The sequence below is a fragment of the Plecotus auritus genome (assembly GCF_963455305.1).
Source record: "Plecotus auritus genome assembly, chromosome: X".
NCBI lineage: Eukaryota > Metazoa > Chordata > Mammalia > Chiroptera > Vespertilionidae > Plecotus > Plecotus auritus.
The window spans coordinates 113344752-113370914 of record NC_137784.1 but is presented as its reverse complement, the minus strand read 5'-3'; the positions used below and the strand labels follow the sequence as shown (position 1 = coordinate 113370914).

The 26163-nt window shown below is 39.6% G+C and overlaps 1 protein-coding gene across 5 annotated transcripts in view; it reads right to left on the bottom strand.

The window, feature by feature from the left end:
• Positions 1–4850: 4850 nt before the first annotated feature.
• Positions 4851–26163, bottom strand: part of PHF6 (PHD finger protein 6) — a 201643-nt gene continuing 180330 nt past the window's right edge. For 4 of the 5 annotated variants that reach the window (XM_080653840.1, XM_080653841.1, XM_080653838.1 and 1 more), the window contains 5 exons: positions 22786–22952; positions 22474–22617; positions 21088–21192; positions 18432–18565; positions 4851–8427 (listed from right to left, as the gene is read on the bottom strand). In XM_080653840.1, the coding sequence (XP_080509966.1) occupies positions 8298–8427; positions 18432–18565; positions 21088–21192; positions 22474–22617; positions 22786–22952 (680 nt within the window). In that variant the 3' untranslated portion in view covers positions 4851–8297. The remainder of the gene's footprint in view (positions 8428–18431; positions 18566–21087; positions 21193–22473; positions 22618–22785; positions 22953–26163) is intronic. The other variant, XM_080653839.1, reaches the window with a different exon arrangement.

Genomic DNA, 26163 nt, shown 5'->3' with positions numbered 1-26163 from the left:
CCCTTTGTGCCTGGCTTCTTAGTATAATGTCCCCAAGGTTCAACCATGTGGTAGCAGGCATCAGTATTTCATTTCTTTTTATGACTATACTAAAGGCCCGGTGCATGAAATTCGTGCACGGGGCAGGGGGGGTTGTCCCTCAGGCCAGCCTGTACCCTCTCCAATCTGGGACCCCGCGAGGGATGTCCAACTGCCCGTTTAGGCCCGATCCTACCAGGATCGGGCCTAAACGGGCAGTCGGACTTCCCTCTCACAATCCAGGACTGCTGGCTCCCAATTGCTCGCCTGCCTGCCTTCCTGATTGCCCCTAACCGCTTCTGCCTGCCAGCCTGATCACCCCCTAACCACTCCCCTGCCAGCCTGATTGATGCTTAACTGCTCCCCTGCCAGCCTGTTTGCCCTTAACTGTCCTCCCCTGCAGGCCTGGTCGCCCCCCAACTGCCCTCCCCCGCAGGCTTGATCACCCCCAACTGCCCTCCCCTGCTGGCCTGGTCCCCCACAACTGCTCTCCCCTGCAAGCCTGGGTCCCCCACAACTGTCTTTCCCTGCAAGCCAGGTTGCCCCCAACTTCCCTCCTCTGCTATCCTGGTCACCCCTAACTGCCTTTCCCTGCAGGCTTGATCACCCCCAACTGCCCTCCCTTGCAGGCCTGGTCCCTCCCAACTGCCCTCCCCTGCTGGCCATCTTGTGGCACTCATCTTGTGTCCACATGGGGGCAGCCATCTTGTGTATTGGAGTGATGGTCAATTTGCATATTACTCTTTTATTAGATAGGAGGATAGAGGCCTGGTGCACGGGTGGGGGCCAGCTGGTTTGCCCTGAAGGGTGACCCAGATCAGGGTCGGGGTTCCCTTGGGGCATGGGGCAGCCTGGGCAAGGGGCCTGTGGTTGTTTGCAGGCCAGCCACGCTCCCCAGCGACCCAAGCGGAGGCCCTGGTATCTGGGACTTATTTATCTTCTATAATTGAAACTTTATAGCCTTGAGTGGAGGCCTAGGCCGGCCAGGGTGTGCGGAAAGCTTGGCTTCCTCCATCGTTGGGAGCAACTCAAGCCTCCTGCTCTCTCCAGCTCTGTGGCTGCCGCCATTTTTGTTGGGATTTATTTATCTTCTATAATTGAAACTTTGTAGCCTTGAGTAGAGGCCTAGGCCGGCCAGGGTGTGCGGAAAGCTTGGCTTCCTCCATTGCTGGGGAAACTCAAGCCTCCTGCTCGCTCTGTAACCCCAGCCATCTTGGTTGGGTTAATTTGCATACTCGCTCCTGATTGGCTGGTGGACGTGGCTTGTGGGTACAGCGGAGTGATGGTTAATTTGCATATTACTCTTTTATTAGATAGGGCTAGAGGCCCGGTGCACGAATTCATGCACCAGTGGGGTTCCCCAGCTTCACCTGTGGGATTGAGCTGAAACTGGCTCTCCAACATCCCCCAAGAGGTCCCGAATTGTGAGAGAGTGCAGGCCAGGCCAAGGGACCCCACCGGTGCACGATCAGGGCCGAGGAGGGACTGCAGGAGGGCTCCAGGGCACCTGGACCATTTCGCTCAGTCCCAATTGGCCAGACCCCAGCAGCAAGCTAACCTACCGGTTGGAGCATCTGCCTCCTGGTGGTCAGTACACATCATAGCGATTGGTCGGCTGGTCGACTGTCTGCCCCTGGTGATCAGTGCACGCATAGTGAGTGGTTGAGTGCCTTAGCATATCGTTAACATACTAAACGGTGCACAAAATTCATGCAGGGGGGGTCCCCTCAGCCCAGCCTGCACCCTCTCCAATCCGGGACCCATTGGGGGATGTCTGACTGCCAGTTTAGGCCCAATCCTGGGGATCGGGCCTAAACCAGCAGTTGGCCCTCCCTCTCACAATCCTGGACTGCTGGCTCCTAACCGCTTACCTGCTGGCCTGCCTGGTCGCCTCTAACTGCCCCCCCCCTGCTGGCCTGGTCGCCCCTAACTTCCCCGCTGCTGGCCAGGTCGCCCCCAACTGCCCCCTCCCTGCCGGCCTGGTCACCCCCAACTGCCCCCCTCTGCCGGCCTGGTCGCCCCTAACTGCTCCCCTGGCAGGCCTGGTCATCCCCAACTGTCCCTCCCTGCTAGCCTAGTCATCCCTCACTGCCCCCTGCTAGCCTACCCCAACTGCCCCCCCCGCCAGCCTGGTTGCCCCCAACTGCACTCCCCCGCCGGCCTAGTTGCCCCTAACTGCCCCCCGCTGGCCTGGTCGTCTCTTACTGCCCCCCTGCCAGCCTGGTCACCCCTCACAGCTCCCCCACCGCCGGCCTGGTCAGCCCACACAGCCTGCTTGTTCAGTCATTTGATCATTCCTCACTAACCCCCCTGCCGGCCTGGTCATAGGCAGCCATATTGTGAGGGTGTGATGGTCAATTTGCATATTACCTCTTTATTATATAGGACTATGCTTTGATTGGTTGAACAGATGACTGGACACTTAGCATATTAGGCTTTTATTATATAGGATGTGAATTTTATAAATAAAAAATCTATAAATAGCTCCGATTTTAAAAGTACTCATAAACAGAAAAACCTTACCCTTTTATACAAATCACTTTATAAAAACTCAACAGCTCAAAATCCAGTGTCCATATTAAACTGCAGTTTATTTCTATTGCTATGCTCCTAACACTCCCTTGAATATATACTCCATCAGGTGCCATTTTGCCCAGCTGCATCTTCTCTGTCTCCCTGCCACTGCTCCCACTTCCAACATAAAATCACATTTATAGCCACAGAGAGGTAGGTATAGCCAAAGGTATAATCTGAATGTCTATGGATGTCTTATCTTTTGACAAGGACCTAGATCTGAATGACTGACTTGTCTTCAGTACACTAACCATATACAGAACATGTCTTCTACAGTGTGATATTTTATAGTTTTCATCTTCTGAAAAAAAGTCAAGAATAAAATTTTTCCTTATGTCCTTAATGTAGTTATGTCATTATCTTAAGGCAAAATTATGTAACATGGCTTGATAGATAAAGCAGCACTGTGTCTTCATAAAACTCTAATATCCTATATAATAAAGAGGTAATATGCAAATTGACCCTCACACCCACACAAGATGGCTGCCTACAGCGGCCAGGCCGGCAGGGGGGTTAGTGAGGGATGACCAAATGAATGAACAAGCAGGCTGCATGGGGCGACCAGGTGGGCAGGGGGGTTAGTGAGGGATGACCAAATGACTGAACAGCAGGCTGCATGGGGTGACCAGGCTGGCAGAGGGGTTAGTGAGGAACGACCAAACGACTGAACAGTGGGCTGCGTGGGACGACCAGCGTGGTGGGGGGGCTGTGAGGAGCGACCAGGCCGGCAGGGGGAGCAGTTGGGGGTGACCAGGCTGGCAGGGGGGGCAGTTGGGGGTGACCAGGCTGGCAGGGGGGGCAGTTAGGGGCGACCAGGCTGGCAGAGGGGACCAGTTGTGCACAAATTTCATGCACCGGACCTCTAGTATAAATATAAGATGGATTGGGCCCTGGCCAGGTGGCTCAATTGGTTGAGCTTTGATTCATGTACTGAGAGGTCACTGGTTCAATTGCCGGTCAGGGCACATGTCTGGGTTGGGGGCTGGATAGTCAGTAGAGGGCATGCAGGAGGCAGCCAATAGATGTCTTGCTCATCAATGTTTCTCTCTCTCTCTCTCTCTCTCTAAAAATCAGTAAAACAAATATATTTTTTAAAAAAGATGTCCCAGCCAGCCTAGCTGTGTTTGAGTGTTGACCTATGAACCTGGAGGTTACCATTTGATTCCTGGTCAGGGCACATGCCCAGGTTGTGGGCTCAATCCCCTGTGTGGGGCATGCAGGAGGCAGCTGATCAATGATTCTCCCTCATCACTGATGTTTCTATCTCTCTCTCCATCTCCCTCTCAATTTTAAAAATGTAAAAATATAAAATAAAAACAAAAATTTGAAAAAATATGAATTGGGGTTTTCTCTTACAAAAAGACGAACTGGCCATTTGCTGGCCATAGAATTCTCCAAGAAATTCTACCAGATTTATGCTTTGGAATGTCCTCAGCAATTGCTAATGACTGCAGCTGAAAACCAAAACAAAGCAAAACACCAAACAAACAAACAAACACAACCACCCAGTTGTCAATAGTTTCAATCAGCTAAAGAAAACCACATACATCCCTTCTCCATAATTTTATAGTGGTAATTAAAATGAAACTAAATAATGGATTTTACACACATACACATACACACACACACACACACACACACACACACACACACACGCACGTGTGCGCCAAGTGCTATTAGGTAACATTTTCAGAAAAGCACACCATCAAATAGTTCCATCATTAATCAGAACCCATTGCTTGATATTTTCCCCCCTCTTGAGTAGGAAGGCAGGTTGGGAATTGTGTGTATGAAATGAGCATATTCCACTAATTAAAACTTTTGATTTCTGACCTGGATATGATCAACTCAATATATGAGCACTGTACTAGAAGCAAGCTGTCCATGGTAAAGGGAGTAAATTTAAATCTATAAAGTGAAATCCCTTCATGACAAAGATATTAATCCTGTACCCTTATTACCAACCTGATTAACTATATTAGGAATTTTGGTTTATTTTCAAAATCACCTTTTAACTAAGTTGTAGAGGATGTGATTTAGGCCATAGGTATCTGAATCATATAATAATAAGAGAACTAAGATATAATGCAGTTCTATTGTACTTGAAATATTGCTGTCTCTCCATGATAAAACCTTTTATGTTGTGAAACTTTGAACTAAACTCAAATTCAATAAAGCAAGACTAAAAGGAACACAATACTATTGCTGTTACAAATAAGCTTCATTATACCCTTTCACAAAAAAGACATACACAAACATGAAAGTCATAACTCATTTATTGAATGAATAGTATATGCAATACCAATAAAAGGAAGCTAGTGCTACAAACTACAATTTTGAAAATAAAGCCAATATAATAGGAACAAAATATACATAACAAGCAAGGAATGTTTGATTTTGACCCCTAATGCATTCCTTATCTTCACAATTAACCTAAATGTCTGTTAGAACAAAACTATATACCTTGGTCTAACTTGAGCGCTTTTTAAAAAAAGCAACATTCTGGAAGAACACTTTTCTTTTGCTTTGAGATATTTAAGATTCACACATTTGTTCAAGTACATAGATTCTGATTCAACAGTAGATCTATATAGCTTGTTATTCTCTTAATATCTTGAGTAGCATGTACTCCTGAGCAAGTACTATCGAAATTCTAAAATTGCTGACTTTTGAAATAAAATGTATCAGTTGTGGGTTTTTAATAAATTGAGATGAAAGTAAAATTCACTCCCCCCCCTCACCCCAGGAACAAAGAGCTCTTATTAAAGTATAGAAACTCAGGTCTATCTTTCTACTCTAAAGAACATTTCTTACTAACATTTCTGGTAAGGCAATAAATGCTCCAGAATAATCTTCAATATACGCTTGCAAAGATTACACTGTTTAATATCAATAACAAAAACAAAACAAAAATAGGAAAAAAGAGAAAAGGAAAAAAGAAAAGTTGCTTTAAAATTTCAAGCTAAAATATGCATAAAACACAGTCATGGCAGTATTTTTTGAAATGATGTAAATGTTATATACTTATCAAATAATGTCATGCTTATTAAAACTACAGTTAAGGACTTAAGAGATGAACAGTAAATACAATGCTGAGGTCCATTTTTCTAAATATTCATACCACAATGTACTACCCAGAAGATGATGATGCTACTTGGGAACGTAAGTACTGTACAATTTTTACATTGTAAGGCACTTTTACTCAGCATGTGACAAATATGGATAGAAAATAAAAATATCGGAGGTTTACAATCAAAGTTGATTTTTTCATGTGACTTCAATTTACATTTCAACTTTTAATGAAAGACTATTTAGCCAATCACACCACAGTGAGAAAAATAGGTAGCCAGCCACTTACCTAGCCAACCAAAAGGTAAAGTGCTGTTTTGGTTGCTAGTGGCAGAGAAAGGGTTGAACAAACCCATACAAAGTCATACACTGGATTACATAACAAATCCATCAACTAACAACTATAGTATTTGAAGTCCATTACATGATTATTGACTGGCCATTATTACCCCTGGCACCTTCCATTTTTCCTAAAAACATCATTACAGTAGTTGTCCAAAAATGAAGGTGCTCTATTGTTTCACGGGTAAATTGATGGCATACAATGTAAAAAGGATCTAGACACAGTGATTCAAAGATTTAAAATAATGGGTTTCAAGCTGCTGTAAAGAAATAAAGTACAGATCCTTTGGGAAAAGTCACATAGCTTGGTAAACAAACATCTTGATCTGTCGTTGCACTTCAAGTCATGGTGAATTTTGTAAATTCATCACATACACACAAAAAATCCAATGGCATATTTAGAGCAAGAAGAGCAAAACATATAGGGAGAGCAACCCACTACTAAAGCTAGTTCCCTTCTAAAAATAATAAAAAATGGTTAAAATAAAGCAATCATCCAGTCCCTTGATTTAAGTAAATGTGTGAATACACACTTGACAAATGTGTCTTTAAGGGACTAGCAGTTAAAAAAATCAGTCATTAAGCACAGTGTAATTTTCCACCTGTTATATCTTAAAAATGGTTTCCCATAAGATACAAAATATCTTGATGCACAGTCATGTTAACATGATTTTTTCTTGTTTGCTAATTTGATTTAATGTGGTAGGTTAACTAATCATTCAGAAATCCCTACCCTTGATAATGAGGTGTTATGGTAATATTAGGCAGATCACAACTAAAGTTTTTGGTTTTGCCATAAAGAAATATATAAATGTGCTTCAGAAGATAAATGGAAGAAAGTATCACTAGCTAGAATGCCAGTGTGAAAATCCTTTCTAAAAGGCTGGATTCTTAGGCTTTGAGAAACAATCCTGATGATCCATAAAACAACACCGAGCCCTACCAGAGGAAAAGTAGGGCACAAAAGCCAATTTAATAGATAAGCAAAGCACTGAATGAAAACATTAAAAAATATTAAATAAAGTTTCTAACTTAGTGGTCACAAAATTAAAAAAATAAATACTGTTTTATGCAAAGACTGTTTTTTTACTCCTAGAGCACATGAGACCTCCTTACATACTTTGGGCCAATATATGAAGTGTTCCACACAACACGGCACTTGAGAGGAATGGGTTTCAGACATGGTGGCTAAAGTCCTTAGTGAGTGGTAACCCTTTAAATCTTAAAGAGGTTTAATTTGTTGTTGCCAAATGTTAGTTTAAACTTGAAAGGATCCAATAATTATGCTAGAAGCTCTTTGTATAACATGAAAAAAGAAGAGGTTTACTGTCAAGAGGATTTTGGCATAAGCACTGGAGCTCATAGCTTATAATCACCAGTTGAGTCCATGCTGGTCAGTGAGAACAACTTTACAGGAACCAAATGAAATGCTTTAGCACACTTCTTGGAAGAAATATTTAGCAGTTGCTGTCAAAGCCAAGAGAAAAAGAAAGTTCTCTTCATTTCTAGCCTTCATTACTTGAGTGTGAAAAAAAATTCACAAATTCCCATGTGTTGCGACCAGAGGCGTGTTTGCACTGTAAAGTGAAATTTGCTTATGCTTCCCCTTGAGTATGAATCCACTAAACAAACTCAGACATTCTAAACAGAACTTTGTTCAGTACAGAAATATAGCTTACTTCATTGCAATATCTGCTTTAACTGTTGACACTATACACAGGGTTAATAGTGTTTCAATTGCTTCCCAGAAACTGCAAACTATATCTATGTAATATCAACATGTCAAACTCTACCATCTAGTGAAGAAGGCTCATAAAACAAACAAGACATTTTTAGGCAGTTCAATGAAGGATCTAAGAGTTGGGCAGTAAAAAGTTACAAACCCTTTTTGATTTTAGAAAACAGTGAAAAGAGAATAGTAGTTATGGATGTCTTATTCATTCCCAGTTTTCTAACTCTGTCCCATGAACCTGTTTAAAAGATGATAAAAAAATGTAAAATATGATGCTTGAGGGGAACACAATAAATATAATGTTATTGAGGAGGGAGGATATTTTACTGATTTGACATTACAATTACATTTATTGATAAAGCAGATAGCTTGTTTTTACTGTTACAAAATCTGCTAGTTTAAAACTCTATGCAAGCTCACACAGTCCTCAGCATTCTAGTGACATGCTCAATTAAACATAATAGCATTAAAAAAATCATACCGCACACCATTACTTCAACATGTTTTTTTATCAATGTGTATTGTATTCTGACAATAGATCCGATATAATTAACTTTCATACCTAGTTTCCATTAAGTTGCTGCTGAGTTAGTCGTTGCTGATCAATTTCTAATCTTCCCCGGCTTTTACTCTCTCGTTCCTCATCTTCTTCATCTCTTTCATCATTTCCACTATGATTTTTACAATATAGTCTACAATGATGAAAGATAAAAATATCTCAAAATGTTTTGCTTCTGTTCATGAGAATATATTTATGTCATTAGTGAATGAGGTTGGTGCCCATTTAAAATATGGGTTTCCTCATTCACCCTTAAAAACACTTCACAATTAGTTACATACAGGTCCATTTCTATCTAAAGGATAGGAAAGTACTCTATTAATGAGATATTAAAAGTTCATCTGAAACAAAACCTTTGGTTTAGGATGAAAGTTATCAAATATATCCAAATATAAGGCAATTTCTCATTTTTCCCAATGAAATTAAAACCAAGTTTTTGACATAAAATAATACTGAATGTCAACTGTAATTAAAAATAAATTTTTAAAAGAGTTTTAAGGCTAAAGAAATAAAAACAAAGTTTTGGCCAACTTGAAAATATCAATTTTAAGGTATAGAGATGAAATACTCAAATTCTGTAATGTTTCATACTCATTATTTAAAAGCACATTGCAGGAAATTATATATAACTAGAGGCCTGGAGCATGAATTTGTGCACGGGTGGGGTACGGCTGGCCCTCCTTAATTGGGGCCAATTGGGGCTGGGCTGGCGGGGGGGGGAGGGGCCGTGGGTGGTTGACCGGCTGGGGTGAGGGGCTGTGGGAGGTTGCTGGGGGGGCGGGCAATTGGGGTCCCCATTGGGCTGGTTGGCCGCCGCAGTGCATGTCATAGCGACTGGCCATTCTGGTCATTCCACTGTTCCGGTTGCTTGGCTTTTACATATATAGATTGCTTTCTGTTCAAGATCTCATGTGACAATTTTACTCAAACTCTTCAAATGCCTTTTCATTATTAGTGTCCTGGTCTTCATTAGAGTAACTTTATGAATCACCTGACAGTTTTCCAGGAACTGCATTTGGCTATGTCTCTTTTAATCTAGACTGGTTCCTCCAAAAAATTTCCCCCATGATACTCTTTGGAGAAGAGTTAGATTAGACACCTTGTCAGCTATACCACATTCTGGATTTGTCTAATCGTGGTACTGTTATTTGGTTCTCCCTCACACCATATTTCCTATAAACTGGAAATAAAGCCCAAGGGCTTGGTTAGCTTTAGGTTCAATTTTTTGTATGCAATCCTGCATACTTCAAGAGGCATGTAATTTCAGAATGTTCCATTTTAGTGATGCTGTTTGATCATTTGGTTAAGGTGGTGGTGACAGCCAGAGTGATCCATTGTAAAGATATGTTTCCCCTTTAAAATTAGTAAATAATCTCTGGAGTGATACTTTGACATCATGTAGCTCCAACAATCTTTTATTTGGACTCAGAAGACACAGTATAATTGAAATTCATTGTGGTGTTGTTTTTTTTTATGAAAATAGCAATGCAGGTGATTTTGGACCAAGGTTTAGGCCACTTTAATGTATATGTACCAATATATTTTTTATAGCTAACCAACCCTACTATAATCAAAGGATGGGCTGATCTGAGTTCAGTTTTAGATAAATTACAGTATGTGCTGCATAACAATGTTTAGGTCTATGACAGACCACATATAGGAAGGTGCTCCCATAAGATTATAATGTAGCTGAAAAATTCCTATCACCTAGTGACAACATAGCCACCATAACATCATAATGCAACACATTCTTCATGTTTGTGGTGATAACGGTGTAAACAAACTTACTGTGCTGCCAGTTGTATAAAAATCTATATTATAAAAACCCAGTGGCCCTAATGCCGTAACAACCAAAGACCGGCACAGGTGGGTGGGGCTGGGAGCGTGGCGGGGCGCGCGCAGGTGGGTGGGGCCGCGCAATTTCATGCACTGGGCTTCTAGTATAGCACATAATTATGTATAGTACTTAACAATCCTATCTAATAAAGAGGGAATATGCTAATTGACCATCACTCAGTCACAAAGATGGCTGCACCCACAGCTGAGGCCAAGTTCCCATAAGGAGCCTTAACGAGCAATAAGCAGGGACCTGAGGCTACACCCTTCCCCGCCCCCGTGGGGCTTGACAGGGGACCTCAGGCTGTGCCCCCCACCCGACAGGGCTTGACAGGAGACCTCAGGCCGCACCCCCCGCCCCAGTGCCAGGCCAGGGGACCTGAGGCCACGCCCCCCACCTGGTGGGGCTTGACGGGGGACCTCAAGGTGCGCTTCCCATCCTGGTGCTGGGCTAGGGGACCTCAGGCTGATACCCCCGCCCCAGCACCAGGCTGGGGACCTCAGGCCGCACCCCCCACCAGGTGGGGCTTGACAGGACTTCAGGCCACGCCCCCCACCCCTGGCACCAGGCTGGGGGACCTAAGACCGCAACCCCCGCCCGGTGGGGCTTGACAGGGGACCTCAAAGTGCACCCCCAGTGCTGGGTCCGGGGAACTCAGGCCACGCCCCTGCCCAGCGGGGCTTGACGGGGGACCTGAGGCTGCGCGCCCTTCCCGGTGCTGGGCCGGGGGACCTGAGGCTGCGCCCCCCCACCTGGTGGGGCTTGACAGGGGACCTGAGGCTATGCCCCCTGCCAGGCAGGGCTTGACAAGGGTGGGGTTGGCCGGGTCTGGATCTAGCCCAATGGGAGGGGGCCAGCCGGGTATGGGTCTCACGCGATTTTGAGGTGCATGTGGGTGAGCAGGGACTTGACTCTGGGTCCCGTGGTGTGCCCCAGACTCTGACAGGAGGAAGGTTTTCATATACATTTTACTAATTTTCTTTCATCTCTGACACTTCTATTATTCAGAAAGGGAAAACAGCAATATTAAATTATTTCCTCTAATTAATCCCCTTTTAATGTGCACGAATTTCATGCTCCGGGTCACTAGTTGATAATAATAAAGGAATATGTTACTGGTTTTTGTATTTACTATACTATACTTTTTATTGTTAATTTAGAGTTTACTCTTTCCACTTATTAAAAGAAAGTTTGCTGTAAAATAGTATGTTGTATTACACAGGCAGCAGCCTCATACATCTCATGTTTACAGTGTCTCTTGATTGCATCATTTTCTCTTGTGCCTGTTTTAATCTTGTGTTGTTTTATAGAGTAACATGCTATACATGCTTGTAGCCTAGGAGCAATAGGCCATAACATATAACCCAGGTGTGTAGTACACTATACCATCTAGGTTTGTATAAGTGCAGTCTATGATTTTTGTATAAGATGAAATTGCCTAGCCACCCATTTCTCAGAACATATTCACATCCTTAGATGGCGCATGACTGTACACAAGATGAGAAGATAGAATAATTCTTAAAAAATGTTCAGTGGATGCCCTCTTGTGGTCAGCAATGGATAAAAGATGGATCATATAGGAATTCATCAGCCACAAATGATCTAGAACTGAGTTTAACATGAGAAGTTTCTAACATGTACATAGAATAAAAGGTAGGCATGGGGTTGTGGGGGAACAACAATAACAACTAATTTCTGTCCTAGTTTTGCTCATTACTCTTTTATTTTCAAAACTAGAGGTCCATGCATGAAATTCATGCACAGGGTGGGGGAAGAGGGTCTCTCAACCTGGCCAGCACCCTCTCCAATCCGGGACCCCTCAGGGGATGTCCAACTGCTGGCAGTTGGACATCCCTCTCACAATCCAGGACCACTAGCTCCTAACCGCTCGCCTGCCTGATCACCCCTAACCACCTCTGCCTGCCGGCCTGATGCCCCTAACTGCTCCCTTGCTGGCCTGATCACCAACTAAATTCTCCCCTGCCAGCCTGATTGCCCCCTAACCGCCTCTGCCTGCCAGCCTGATTGCCCCCTAACTGCTCCCCTGCCGGCCTGATCACCCCAAACTGAGCTCCCCTGCTGGCCTGGTCGCCCCTAACCGCCTCTGCCTGCCAGACTGATCGCCCCCTAACTTCTCCCCTGCCGGCCTGATTGCCCTTTAACTGCTCCCTTGCCAGCCTGATAGCCCCTAATTGCCCTCCCCTGCCAGCCTGATCACCCCTAATTGTCCTCCCCTGGTAGCCTGATCACCCCTAACTGACCTCCCCTGGCAGCCTGATCTCCCCTAACTGCCCTCCCCTGCTGGCCTGATTGACCCCTAACTGCCCTCCCCTCCCGACCTGATCGCCCCCTAACTGCTCTCCTTTACCGGCCTAATCACCCGTAACCGCCTCTGCCTTAGCCCCAACACCATGGCTTTGTCAGGAAGGAGGTCTGGAAGATGTCTGGTTTAATTAGCATATTAACCTTTTATTAGTATAGACTTTTCCAAAGAACTATGGAGAATTTGTACTCTTTAAACACTGAACATTGGGAATCATGAGTTCAGATATCAAGAGTGAGATTCCTACATACTGCAGCTATGAAGTATCTTCCCCAAAATATAACCTGAATATAATTAAACCTCTGAACCAACTTCCAGTTTATGGGAAATATGGAGGGGTAGAGAAATGAGGTAATGGCCTCATTAAAAAAGCAAATAGAGCCCAACTGGCCATGGTTCAATGGCTGAGCATTGACCTATGAACTAGGAGGTCACAGGTTGATTCCCGGTCAGGGCACATGCCCAGGTTACGGGTTTGATCCCCAGTGTGGGGTGTGCAGGAGGCAGCCAATCAATGATATTCCCTCTTCATTGATGTTTCTCTCTTTCTCTCTCTCCCTCTCCCTTCCTCTCTGAAATCAATAAAAAATATATATTTTTAAAAAGCAAATAGAAAAATCTAGAATGTAAGACTTTTAGAGGACAACTTATTGAGGTTCTTCAACAAGTAGGGGCAAAAGTTGACATGGAGCAGATATTTCTCTAAATTAAGAGAGACTCAAGAGACACATCCATCAAATGCAATGCATGTATTGAGATTTGAGCAAAGCAAATCTAAAAAGATACTTTTAAGACAATTGGAGAAATGTGATCTGAATATGAGATGATGTGAAGAACTTATTTTAAAAAGTATGACAATGGCATAGTGATTAAGTAAGGAACACCCATATTTTAAAGAGATGCATACTGAAGTATGTAGGGATAAAATGACAAAATCTGGGATTCTGTTTTAATATACCCCAGATCAGCTGTTGCCAACCTTTGGACCTCACAGACCACCAGTGGTCCGTGGGCCACAGGTTGGCGACTGCTGCCCTAGATAATATGCTTTAATCTGGATATATTAAAGCATAGATGAAACAATTATGACAATAACTTAGTGCCCCTGAGATAGGGAGTTATGTAGTATTTTATTTTTCTATACTTTTGAATTTTTTTATAATAGAGTTTTATCTAAAAGGATAAGCCCTTTGTTATTAAAACAAATTTTAATCTTTTTTATGGGATTATTTTTTCACTCAAGTACTATTTCCCATGGGCCCATTACATGTCCTTCACCAGTCTAGACATCAAGGCCACAGCTGTTGATTGGTCAAACAAGATCACTGCTGTCACAGAACTTACTTTTTTATGGTGGGAGACTGACATTTAAAAAATACATACTTAAATAGTTTAAAAATAAAGATAATAAAATAGGATTAAAAACAATCATTATTTGTGGGGAAGCATGGGACTTGGTTGGAAAGTCTGTAAGGAGGATTCTTCGAAAGGTCGAAGGCCCCTAGGGGAACCTTGCCAAAAGCGGCAGACCCTGCCTTGACTTTTCCAAACAAGTCTGAGCCTTTGGGTGTTTTACTGGAATCTTTATGTTTAGACTCCAGACATCCTTGCTTAAAGGATACTGCAGATGTATGTGTTTTCTCAACGATATTTACCCTGCTAATAGCATCTAGAAGTTAATTTTAGTTTAAGCTGTTGCTACAGTAAAAGCCTAAGGAGGCAGGTGAATGGAGCTGTCTGGTTCCTTTAGCCAGGCAGTCCCTTAGGCCTCTCTTTCACAGAAATGTGTGTCAGAGTAATTATTCATCCATCGCTCAGGATCTGCTGGTCAGCCCCAGCAACTATATAATCTTCCCTTGCCCTTTAAATATGAATATATTCAGGATCCAGAAAAGGCTGGTTAAAACAAGCTACATAGAATGAAGACACTTCATTCAGAAATATTCCTCCTTGTATTTCCTAGTTGCCTATGCTTCTTTCCCTAAAGTACTGTATACATATGGACTATCATTTGAAATCAATGGTCTCTATGATAAAATAATCTGTAATCCACATTATAAGCAGATTTTAGAAACAAATTTAAATGTAAAAAAATAAAAAGAGCCATTCAAATCATCATGGATCCTAGTGCAAATATTTTTGTTTAGAGATGGTCTCTGCAACATGGTTTTCTAATAGTTAAAAAGTAAAAACTACCTAAATGTCTAAGAAAGGAGTTGATTAAACAATCTGATATACCCATGCAATGGAATATCATGCAACCATTAAAATGGTGATGTAAAACTAATGTCACAGAAAAAATGTCTTGGGGATAGTAAGTGGAAAACAGATTTTATAAAACAGTATAATAAAATCTTGTTTTTATAAATATACACGTATTTATGATCACACAAATGTCTGAAGAAAGTATTCCAAGATCTAAAATTGTTATTTCTGGTGATAGAATTAAAGTTGACATTAAGTGTTTCTCCTTATCTATATTTTTCACTTTTTCCCCAAAATAAAAACAGATAACTCTTATAATAAAAAATACCTAAATAAAATTAAAATTTAAATATACAAATTCTCCATATATCGGATTTTAGATGCTTAAATGGGTCTGTTATTTTATTTAAATATATTTTATTGATTTTTTACAGAGAGGAAGGGAGAGGGAGAGTTAGAAACATCGATGAGAGAGTAACATCGATCAGCTGCCTCCTGCAACACCCCCCCCCCAATTGGGGATGTGCCCGCAACCAAGGGTACATGCCCTTGATCGGAATCGAACCTGGGACCCTTCAGTCCGCAGGCCGACGCTCTATCCACTGAGCCAAACTGGTTAGGGTGGGTCTGTTATTTTAAAATATGAATGGCTACTTTAAATAATGAGGTATTACTCATAAAACTATCCAAATACCACAGTATAAAAGAGAATATAAAACTGCCTCTTCACCTCCATCCCTCTGCAATGAATGAGAGGTAACAACTGTTTACTGAATAAACAAATTTTTCTATGTATACGAAAATATACACATATATTGTACACATCTACAACTTATTTCCCCCCCTTACTCTATCACAGAAATACCTCTTCACAACTCTATACATGGAGCTACTTCATTCCTTAACTGCTGCATAGTATTCCACTAAATTCATGAACTAAAATTTATTAAGTCTCTTAATGAACATTCTGCTACTGAGGGTAAAAGATTAACAAAAATTGTTTTCCATTCTGCATGAGAATTTCACCTTTGGTTAACTCTCTGGCTCTGTTCCACTGGCAACTTTGAAAAATGGATGGGTGTCAACTATTTTACTAAGCTATGTTACCCTCAAATTGGTAGACTCTATCTTCATTGGGAGAATTATAAATATTCTGATAAGAAGCCATCTTTGGTTCTCTTTATGATATAACCTGAAAATTACCTATGCCTATATAACTTATAAGAGGCACTGGCTATGATGGGGTATGAGGCTTTTAAGCCAAGGTGGTGGATCCCATGCCCACTCCCTGTGGATCAGGTCTTATTATTCTGACTACTGCAAGGACTCCCACAGAAGTAGAATGTTTGATGCTACCCTGCTGGCATGCTACAGTTCCTGTCTTGAGTAGACTGATGCCACCTATGGTAACCTGGTCAGTCCTTAGTATAGTTATTCTAAAATGCCCTAGTGGATATGGCAGCAATCATTAACAATAATACAGTGACACTCTTGCACACATATCTTTGTACTATATTGTCTGTTCACTTCCCTGAGATAAATCCCTACAAATAGTCTAGTAGCAAATGCATTATTTCAAGGTTTGGTCTCCAATGATAAACTGCTCTCCTAAAAAGTTGTACCAATTTATATTCTACCTGAACATCCCTTGAGAAGGCCTGTGTCTCTAGAACCTAGCTAACATTAGCTAATATGAATTCTACTAATCTTTGCCCATCTGATAGGCAAAAATTGCTAAGATCTTGTTTTAATTTGCATTTCCTTAATTACTAATAAGGTTGAACAGTTTTTCACACGCTTATAACCAACCCATGGCTATTTCTTTTACATTTCTAACTAGTTATTATTGCAATTGTTTTTAAAAATTCACCTCATATGCATTTGCATTACTGAGCAATTAAGTTTAATAAATTCAGAATTGATTCCTTTGGATTTTCTTGGTAGACAATGGCATCAAAAACACCGACAGCTTTTTTCCTTCACAATATTTATTATACGTTTTTCTTCCTATTCTTGTTACACTGGCTTAACCCTCCAGAAGAACACTGAAAACAATGTTGGTAGTTGGCACCTTGTCTTGTTCCTGATCTGAATGAAAGTATGTTAGTATAGTGGTTCTCAATTAGAGATGAACATGCGAATCACCTGGGGAGTCATAAAAATACATACTTTGGGTCTCTGCCTACTGAATTTAAATCTTTGAGGATGGGGTCCAAGCAAAGAACATTTCTAAAGAGGGCCCTATCCACCACCAGGTGATTCTGAGGCTCAGCCATGAATAAGGACCATTGTCCCTTTAACACTAAATAAGCTATTTGCTGTTGTTTTCTCATAAACACTCTATTAAGACTCCTAGCTTATCAAGAGCACTCTTGTTAACTTTAAAATTCATGGATATTAAATGGTAGCAAATGTTCTTTCACTATCTACCAGGAGGTGATAGGATTTTTCTTTATTAATTATAATGGACCACATTAATATACTGCCTAATTTTGAACAGTCTTTTAATTGTTAGAATACAGCACTTGATTTTATAATATTTTACTTAGGATTTTGGTATATATATTTATAAAATAAGACGGGTCTATAGTTTCTGTTTTGTTTTAAATGTTATTTTTGTCAATTTTGGTGCCACAATTATGCAAGTTTCACAGAATGAACCAAGAGATTTTCCATCTTTTGCTTTGTGCCGGGTGGACCTCTTTAAATAATACTGGAATTACTTGTTCCATAAAGGCTTTATAAAACTCACTTGAAAATCATCTGTGCCTTTATTATTAAACAAGGTTTTGCAAATTTTATAATACAGCATTAGCACCTCATGCAGAAACTCAAATGACACGGTGGCTGCTTATGTAAACTGTTTTGTACACAGAAGAGTAGGCCCTGAGTCACTGGTTCATTGCATACTGAGAATGTAAGAGTAAGGAAGTGCTTTATAATTTGCACAGGCAAAGAAAAAATTCAGGGATCCCTACCAACTTATTCTCCATTCAATTAAATACATGGAACCATTATAGATGCACATTGATAATACTAGCCCAATGCAGCACATGGAAGACTCATAAAAAAGAGGGTAGCTTATAATCTCAAACCGCCAAAGTTTACTCTTTCATCATTCTTCTATGAGTATCTTTTGACTTGTATCTTCATAACCCTATCCTATTCTAAGCTCCCAACAATTGACACCTGGACCCTCAGCAGTAGCCTCCTAACTCAACTACCCATTTGTACTCTTGATTCTGTACCACTCTGTGCCTACAACACTTTCCCAACACCCCCACATTCATTTTCACCCTTCATATCTCAGCTCAAGCACTACGTCCTTAGGGAAATTCCTAAACACTCTCCCACTATGGACTAGGTTAGGTCCTCCTTGTTATGTGTTCTCACATTGCTTGGTAATGTATCCTTTAAAGTACTTACATAGTTTGTAATTGTATACTTAGCTATGTGGCCACTGAATTAATATGTCTCTCTCACTAGACCATGAAGGCACAATCCATGTCTATTTTGATCACTATTGTATGCTCAAATCCTGGTACAATGCCTGGCACGTAGTAAGCATAATAAAAACAAGTTGAATGAATGCTAATTCAGGGATGTGTAGATAGAGGAAAATGCTATTTGCAGTACTCATTTATTATATAGAGTCCTCAGTATTCTATACTTTGCTAAATACCACCTAAAAAATAGTGATTAAGTAAACTAATACCATCTATTTAAGGACAGTTACTTACTGACAATGGAAAATGACCAATTGTTCTCTTACTTGTAAATTCCTCGTGACATATTTTCAATGTATTTAGCTTTGTCTTGTACTCCACAGTGGTAATGGTAAGTCTTAACACAGGCTTTTATTTCACATCCAATAGTAGCACCGGGCTGACTGCAAAGTGTACATTTCTGTTTAAGGGAAGAGAAAGAATAATTATAAGCAGTATTTCAAAGTCTATGCAATCTCATTTTTTTTCTATTTTAGCCATATTTCAGCCAAACATTCCAGCTAACAAAGAAAACAGCCAATTTTCTATTAAAAAGTAATGCACTGAACTTATTATATAGCAATATATCAAATAATGCAGCAATTTCAACCATACTTTGATAGACTTTCTAATATTAAGTCATCCCTGTTAGAGATATGACATATAAACATAAATTAGACACTTCTTAATACTGCCAAACACAAAAAGAATGGTATTCTATATTTTAGTGGTTGGCTCCTTTTCTTCCCTGAGATCAGTTCCTTTCCTATTATGGAATGAGAAGACAGAGAAGCAATTCCCCCAGAGAGGAATTGCTACCAAGTAGGCAAAAGGGCAGAGACTGGAGACTGAAGGGGCTGAAATCTTTTCAAGACCTCGGATCTGGCCTAGATCAGCTTTGCCTCAAGAATGTTAGAGATTAAAAGGTGACTGATGACAAAAGGATGTCATAGTCAAAGAAATTTGAGAAATGTTAGTTTTAAACAGATTGTTCCATGGAAGGACTTCTCACAACGTTTTCTCCAGGAAGGAGGGTATAGTAAGCATTCCCAAGTTTACTGAACTCCAGAGACTCTTTTATTTTTGGAGGGCTAGGGAAGCATCTTGATGGGCTAATTTCCTTTGGAGCACACTTGGGGAAATGCTAGGTTATTGCTTGCCCTAACATTCAACAGTGCAGAGGTAAATAAGTTGATCAAAAGAACTGAATTGTTATCCCAGTCACCTATTTAGACTTTAGCTATATGACACAACAACATTGCTCTGCATGATATGATGAAATGATTCCCCCTTTTTTAGCCTATACATTCTGTTTTAAAGGAGTTTCATTTTTAAAAGTGTAATTGAAGTATAAATAAACTGAAATGGATTTAAATGGAAGAGAGAACATCAACAGTCTTCACACCTTCAAAAGTGTGAATTAAACTTCAAAAGTGTAATTCCCCAAACAAATGGTCATTCCTAATGGATTCAGACAAAGATCATCAATGTTTGAAACCACTAGATGAAAGACTGAAGAGGAATTTCAAAACGGAGGGATCAGACTCATTGCCTGAATCCAAAGATCAGACATTATGAGTTGTCTGATGTGATAAAATATGGATGATATAGTACCACCTGTAAAGTATTCTTACCCCCCAAAATGCTGAAACTGAATCTAATCAAGACTTTACATCTAACTTCATTTTAAAAGAAAATCTGGCGAATAGAGGCACAAGTTAAATGGCATCATGAAAAAGCAAACAGACAAATAAAAGCATGTGGGATAGTCTACAAGACAATCAATTAAGTTTCTTCAACAAGTCAATGGCATACAACAAAACAAAACCAGAAACAACAAAGACAGGGAGGAGGGTGTGCCCTGGATCACTGAAGGAATATATAAAAGCCACATGTAATGTATGAGCCTCCTTTGGGTTCTGATTAACACAAATGAACTTTAAAAAGATAGTTTTGAGACAACTGGGGAAATACAAATACAAATTGGGTATTAAATGACACTGAGGACTCATTGTTAATTTATAAAGAATAATGACATTGTGGTTAGGTAAGAAAATGTCCAACTTTTAAGAGATACATACTGAAATATGTAGAGGTGAAATGATATCAAGTCTCAGCTCTGCTTTGAAATACTTCAAGCAACAAGATTAAAAGGCATAGATGAAACGAGTGCTGCAAATTCTTGATAACTGATGAGTCAAGGTGATGGACAGACGTGTGTTACTAGTCTTTCTAATTTTGATATGTTTGAAAATTTTCACAATTAAAAAAATTTCAAAAATTAAAGTAATTTCTAGAGGTAATTGCTGTCTTAAAGAAAAGATTTTGCATTCCATTGATATTTTATATAATATTCATAAACTGTAAAGGAATGATGAATAAAGATGCCGATATTACTTAAAGCTATTTATTAGTAATTCAGTATGCTTAAAAACATGAGACTTAGGCACATTTTAAAGAAAACTTTAAGGCTTTGATAAACATTTTAAGAAACATACTATGTATGTGAACTTTAAATAAACAGAAGGCTCTGAAAAAACTCTTTTCCTTTTACAAAAAAAAAAGGAATGAATAACAACATGGGGAGGTTCTCAATGCTCTATTGGGGTTTTGGAATTTTTCTTTAGGCAAGCTTAAACAATATTAACATTTTAAACTTAATAAGTAGCATTACATTCACCTCATTTTTTATTAAAACTCTCAAATACCCTGAAATATAAATCTCATAATTCTCTTAAGTAATGAAGTTACATCGAAAAAGGAATAAGTTTCAGTAACATCAGCATCCTTTATTATATTACAAATAAGTCAAATAGATACTGTGCTTTAACATACGAACTACTTTATATTAAATTTTTTGATGGCTGGATAAATTTGGAAGTGTTCTATATTTAAAGCAGAACATCAGAAGAGAAACGTTGCATAGAATATAAAACCACAGACCATTCTCTTTCCTCGCTTAATCTCCTGTAGAACAGTTTTAATATCAAAATCTCCAAATTCTGCTCTTGATGTTGTTGTGAGCTGGACTGTGCCAGAAGAAAACAACTAGAAGAAAAAATGCAAGAACATTTAATATTCAAAATCCTTTTTAGAAAAAGACTAAACATAGTAAGAAATGTGTTACATTACTTCAATGTCCTGAGAAAGAGGACTTTTCCTTAATAATCAATTACTGATTCAAATATTTTTAATATATTACCATGTCTGATTGAAATATAACCCAAAATAAAAAGAATGAAATAAAACTAATGTTGCCAGTATGGAGCCAAGGTCAAATACTTTATTAAACAATGTAGATTTCAACAGTGTCACGCTGTCATCTCAACTGTTACATTTCCACAAAGTTTTAAGAAATAGTTTCAATTGGCAAATTTCATCCATAGATGCAGATCAGTATTACCTGGGGATCTCTTTCCCCCAAACAAGATATGTTTGGAATCTACTCCAGAGATACATATTTTGGAAAAAACTCCCCAGGTAAATCTAATATGCATGTCAAGTTAAGAACTTCTGGTATAAATAATATATATTTTAGAACCTAATCATAAATGGGATGAGTAATTCAATACAATCTATCTAAATAATAAACATTTATGTATATTTATATTTCAGACCTATAACTAAGGATGCAACGATAAGATATAGTTCTTATCCACAAAGAATTTAAGAGTCTATTAGGGAAGAGAGATTCATAAATAGCTGCAATACAGTGTATAAAGTACAATAAGAGAGGCATTTACTTGGTTATAGTGGAGACTGAACATATCTTTCATAACAAGTTTATAAAGTTGAAAGTTTGACAGTTTTGAGTCAATTATAGAATATCTAGAATATGGTAAGTATAATCAGAATTGATTTAAATCCTACTAAATTATAGAGGCTACATATTTTTTAAAATCTGATTTATGAAGATGTGGGACTATACGATATCCTATATAATAAAACCCTAATATGCAAATTGACCAAACAGCAGAATGACCAGTCGCTATGACGCGCACTGACCACCAAGGGGCAAACGCTCAATGCAGGAGCTGCCTCCTGGTGGTCAGTGCACTCCCACAGGGGGAGCGTTGCTCAGCCAGAAGCCGGGTTTGCTGCTCCTTAGCTCAGCGGCGATGGCAGGGAAAGGGCCTAAACCGGCAGGCAGACATCTCCCGAGGGGTCCCGAACTGTGAGAGGGTGCAGGGCGGGTTGAGGGACCCCCCATCTAGTACTATTCATAATTATAAAATACTAATGCTGGGGGGAAAGTGCCATACTTGGTTACTAGCTAAATGCTTTTCAAAAAACTTGGGTTTAAAAGCACATAAAATGAACTATGCTTACCATACACTTATAATGTGCAGCTGCCTTCTTGGCATTAAATATATGCAGCTTTCCTCTTGCTTCATTTTCTTCCTCCCCTACATGACAAAATCCACATTTAGGCCTGGTGTCACTAGGGCTGCTTCTGTGTGGAGACCTATCTCTCTGCAAATGTAAAAGAAAAAGAAACTTTTTAAAAAATCCACAAAAATATGCTATTAGTAACCTCAAGCTTAGTTAACATTTCAAATGATGAATTTTATCTATAAACACAGTTTAAATGAAATATTCATAGTGCAACAAAAAGTAAGAATAAAGCATTTTTCTACTTACATAGGAACTACTTTCCATTTCATCAGTTCCATGGGAGGATGTGGACCTGGTATCTTCCGACAGCCCTTTAAAATTAGTTTTTCGTGGCCTTCCTTTGCGACTTTTCTTTTTACTTTTAGGTGATGAGGGCTCCAGTTCATGTTCATTAAAACTTTCTTCTAAATCAGCTATTTAAAAATGAACAAAAACTTTACATGGACCAACCTTAAAATGAGCATTAGTTCATGAGCATTAGATCATAGGTTTCTCCTTAGAATAAAACTGCCTTTGGAAATAAGGAGAAATGGTTTGTGGTATGTTCAATATGAAAATTTTTTCATATAAATGCAAAAAATCAAACAAAAATACTTTTATTATAATAATTGAAAATTATTTCATTGAACTTCTAATTCTATAAAAATGAGTTTTGTGATCTTTTCTACATAATTCAGTAAACATCTCTAAACTCTAATAAATTAATTCTTAGAATTAGCTCATTTTTTTTGACCATAGGTTTCAGAGTCTTACCTCACACTGTTGGTGAAATCAGAACACTTTACCTAGAAAATAAACTTAGAACAACTTGGAAAACTAAATGAACATAAAGTAGGTATATCTGTGCTGTATAATATAGTAGCTGCTAGCAACATGAGACTTTTTAAAATTTAAGTCATTTATAATTAAGTAGAATTAAACCTTTAGTTTCTCAACTGCCTTGACGACATTTCAAGTGTGTACTAGTCACATGTGGCAAGGTGTGTCTCTAATGGACATCACAGACAGAATGTTTCTATCACAGAAAAATCTATTGGACAGTACTGCTCTAGACAGCTAGTTCTGTAAACTATCATGAAAATGAAATGATCAAATTTAACAAGGAAGTCATCTACAAATGAACTAACTGATCAAGTAATTAAACAAATATTAAGTATAAAAGGAATTTCTAACATAAGCAATAGAAAAGCTATGTTGTAGGTTAGCAGTACATACTTTAATGGATTAAACAAAGTATATGTAGAAATTTTAGAACTGCATTTCCCAGCAATTTGAAAATAATTTCTACCATTAATGGAAGGTGTTTCATTTAGTTATTTGCTATAAGTATTTTATTTATTAAAGGCCTACTACATATAAGACAATGTATTTAGTGCTAAAAAAGTATAAAAACCAAATGTTCACTTGACTTGGGGTTAAACTACAGAAACTTTAAGGCACAGAGCTAATACCTTCTTCATTTCTTTTGTACCATTAGTTATTGATTATAATTCCAGGGACTAATTTTTTCGATGAAAAAGCATATCAACTCCTATGCAGATCTTTCCTAATAAATACTTTAAAAGTTTTATTTTACAAATAGAAGCATATTTATTATGATTTTTTTTAAAAGGGTAATTTGTCCTGGTTGAGTGGCTCAATTGGCTGGAAAGTTGTCCTGTATACCAAAAGTTTGCGGGTTTGATTCTCAGTTAGGGTACATACCCAGGTTGCAGGTTCGATCCTTGGTTTGGGCAGGTGCAGGAGGCAACAGATCGATGTTTCTCTTTCACATCGATGTCTCTCTCTCCCTTCCACTCTCTTGAAAAATCTATTAAAAAACATTCTCAGGTAAGAATTTTAAAAAAAGGTAATAAAACATCAGGAACTGAGAATTTTAGACTGTTTGCACAACAGTTAATAAAAATTTGTATCAATACAACTTTACATAACTATTATAGGATCTGAGGGAGGAAACAAGGGGAAAAGGTAAAAGTGGAGAGTATTTTACAGGCAATAAGACAAATTCATGTGACTAAATCTCCTTGTGAAGACACACAAGTCAATTAAAGATATCTTCTGATCTTAACTCTATAGCAAATTTCATATCAGAACATACCACCTATTTTAAACATTCAAGTTGACAATTTTAATACACAGAATTTAATTAAAGCTGTTAGAATTACTTACACTTGCCAAAAATTAAAAATTATTAAAATGAAATATCATAAACAAGTATTTCAATCATTCTGATATTATATTACATCTGATATCCTATATAATAAAAGCCTAATATGCTAAGTGTCCAGTCATCCGGTCATCCATTCAACCAATCAAAGCGTAATATGCTAATGATATGCTAGGCTGCTCAACTGCTCACTATGATGTGCACTGACCACCAGGGGGCAGACAGTCAACCAACTGACCAGTCACTATGACGTGCACTGACCACCAGGGGGTAGATGCATTGACTGGTAGGTTAGCTTACTGCTGGGGTCTGGCCGATCGGGACTGAGTGAGATGGGCCGGACATGCCTTGGAACCCTCCCGCAGTCCCTCCCCAGCCGGCCAACCTCCTGTGTCCCTCCATGCCCCAATCGGTGCACCAGTGGGGTCCCTCGGCCTGGCCTGTGCCCTCTCCCAATCTGGGACCCCTCAGGGGATGTCAGAGAGCCAGTTTCAGCCTGATCCTGCAGGCCACTCCCCTTGGGAGGTTGCCAGATGGAGGGCTCATAGCAAAATATAATTGTAACTTAAGCAGTTCTATCTCTGCTTTGAGCATCCTATATAATAAAAGCCTAATAAGCGAAGTGTCTGGTTGTCTAGTAGGCCATTCAACCAATCAAAGCATAATAGCTAATGATATGCTAAGGCCGCTCAACTGCTTACTATGATGTGCACTGACCACCAGGGGGCAGTCGACAGGTCGACCAGTCGCTATGAAGTGCACTGACCACCAGGCGGAAGACGCTCCGACAGGTAGGTTAGCTTGCTGCTGGGGTCCAGCTGATCGGGACTGGGTGAAACAGTCTGGACATGCCCTGGAGCCCTCCTGTGGAACCTCCCTGGCTGAGCCAACATTCTGTGTCCCTTCCTGGACCTGATTGCTGGTGGGAGGTAATCAACCAAAGACCATCCTATATAATAAAAGGCTAATATGCAAATCAAAAATTGGTCGTTATGATGTGCACTGACCACCAGGGAGCAGATGTTCAACACAGGAGAGCGCCGGTCAGCCAGAAGCCCGGCTCACGGCTGGCAAGCGCAGCAGCTTCTCCCACCTCCGCGGTAGTGCTAAGGATGTCCGACTGCCAGCATAAACCCCCCCGCCCATGAGTGCATGAATTTCATGCACCGGGCCTATAGTACATAATATTCTTCTATTTATAAAGAAATAATCACTAACACTATAATAACACTATATTAAACATCTATAAAGCAATTACTTAACTGATTTCATTATCAGGCCAATATGTTTAGTTTTCCACATGGCATATTTATCTGTCCTAAATATGAAATCATTCAGTATAAAATTTTAGAGGACTTCATAACAGCAATAGTAAAAAAAAAAAAAAAAAATCACAAACAATTGATAGATTTAACTTTCAAACTTGTGAAAAGTAAAAAAAAGTGATAAAATTACAA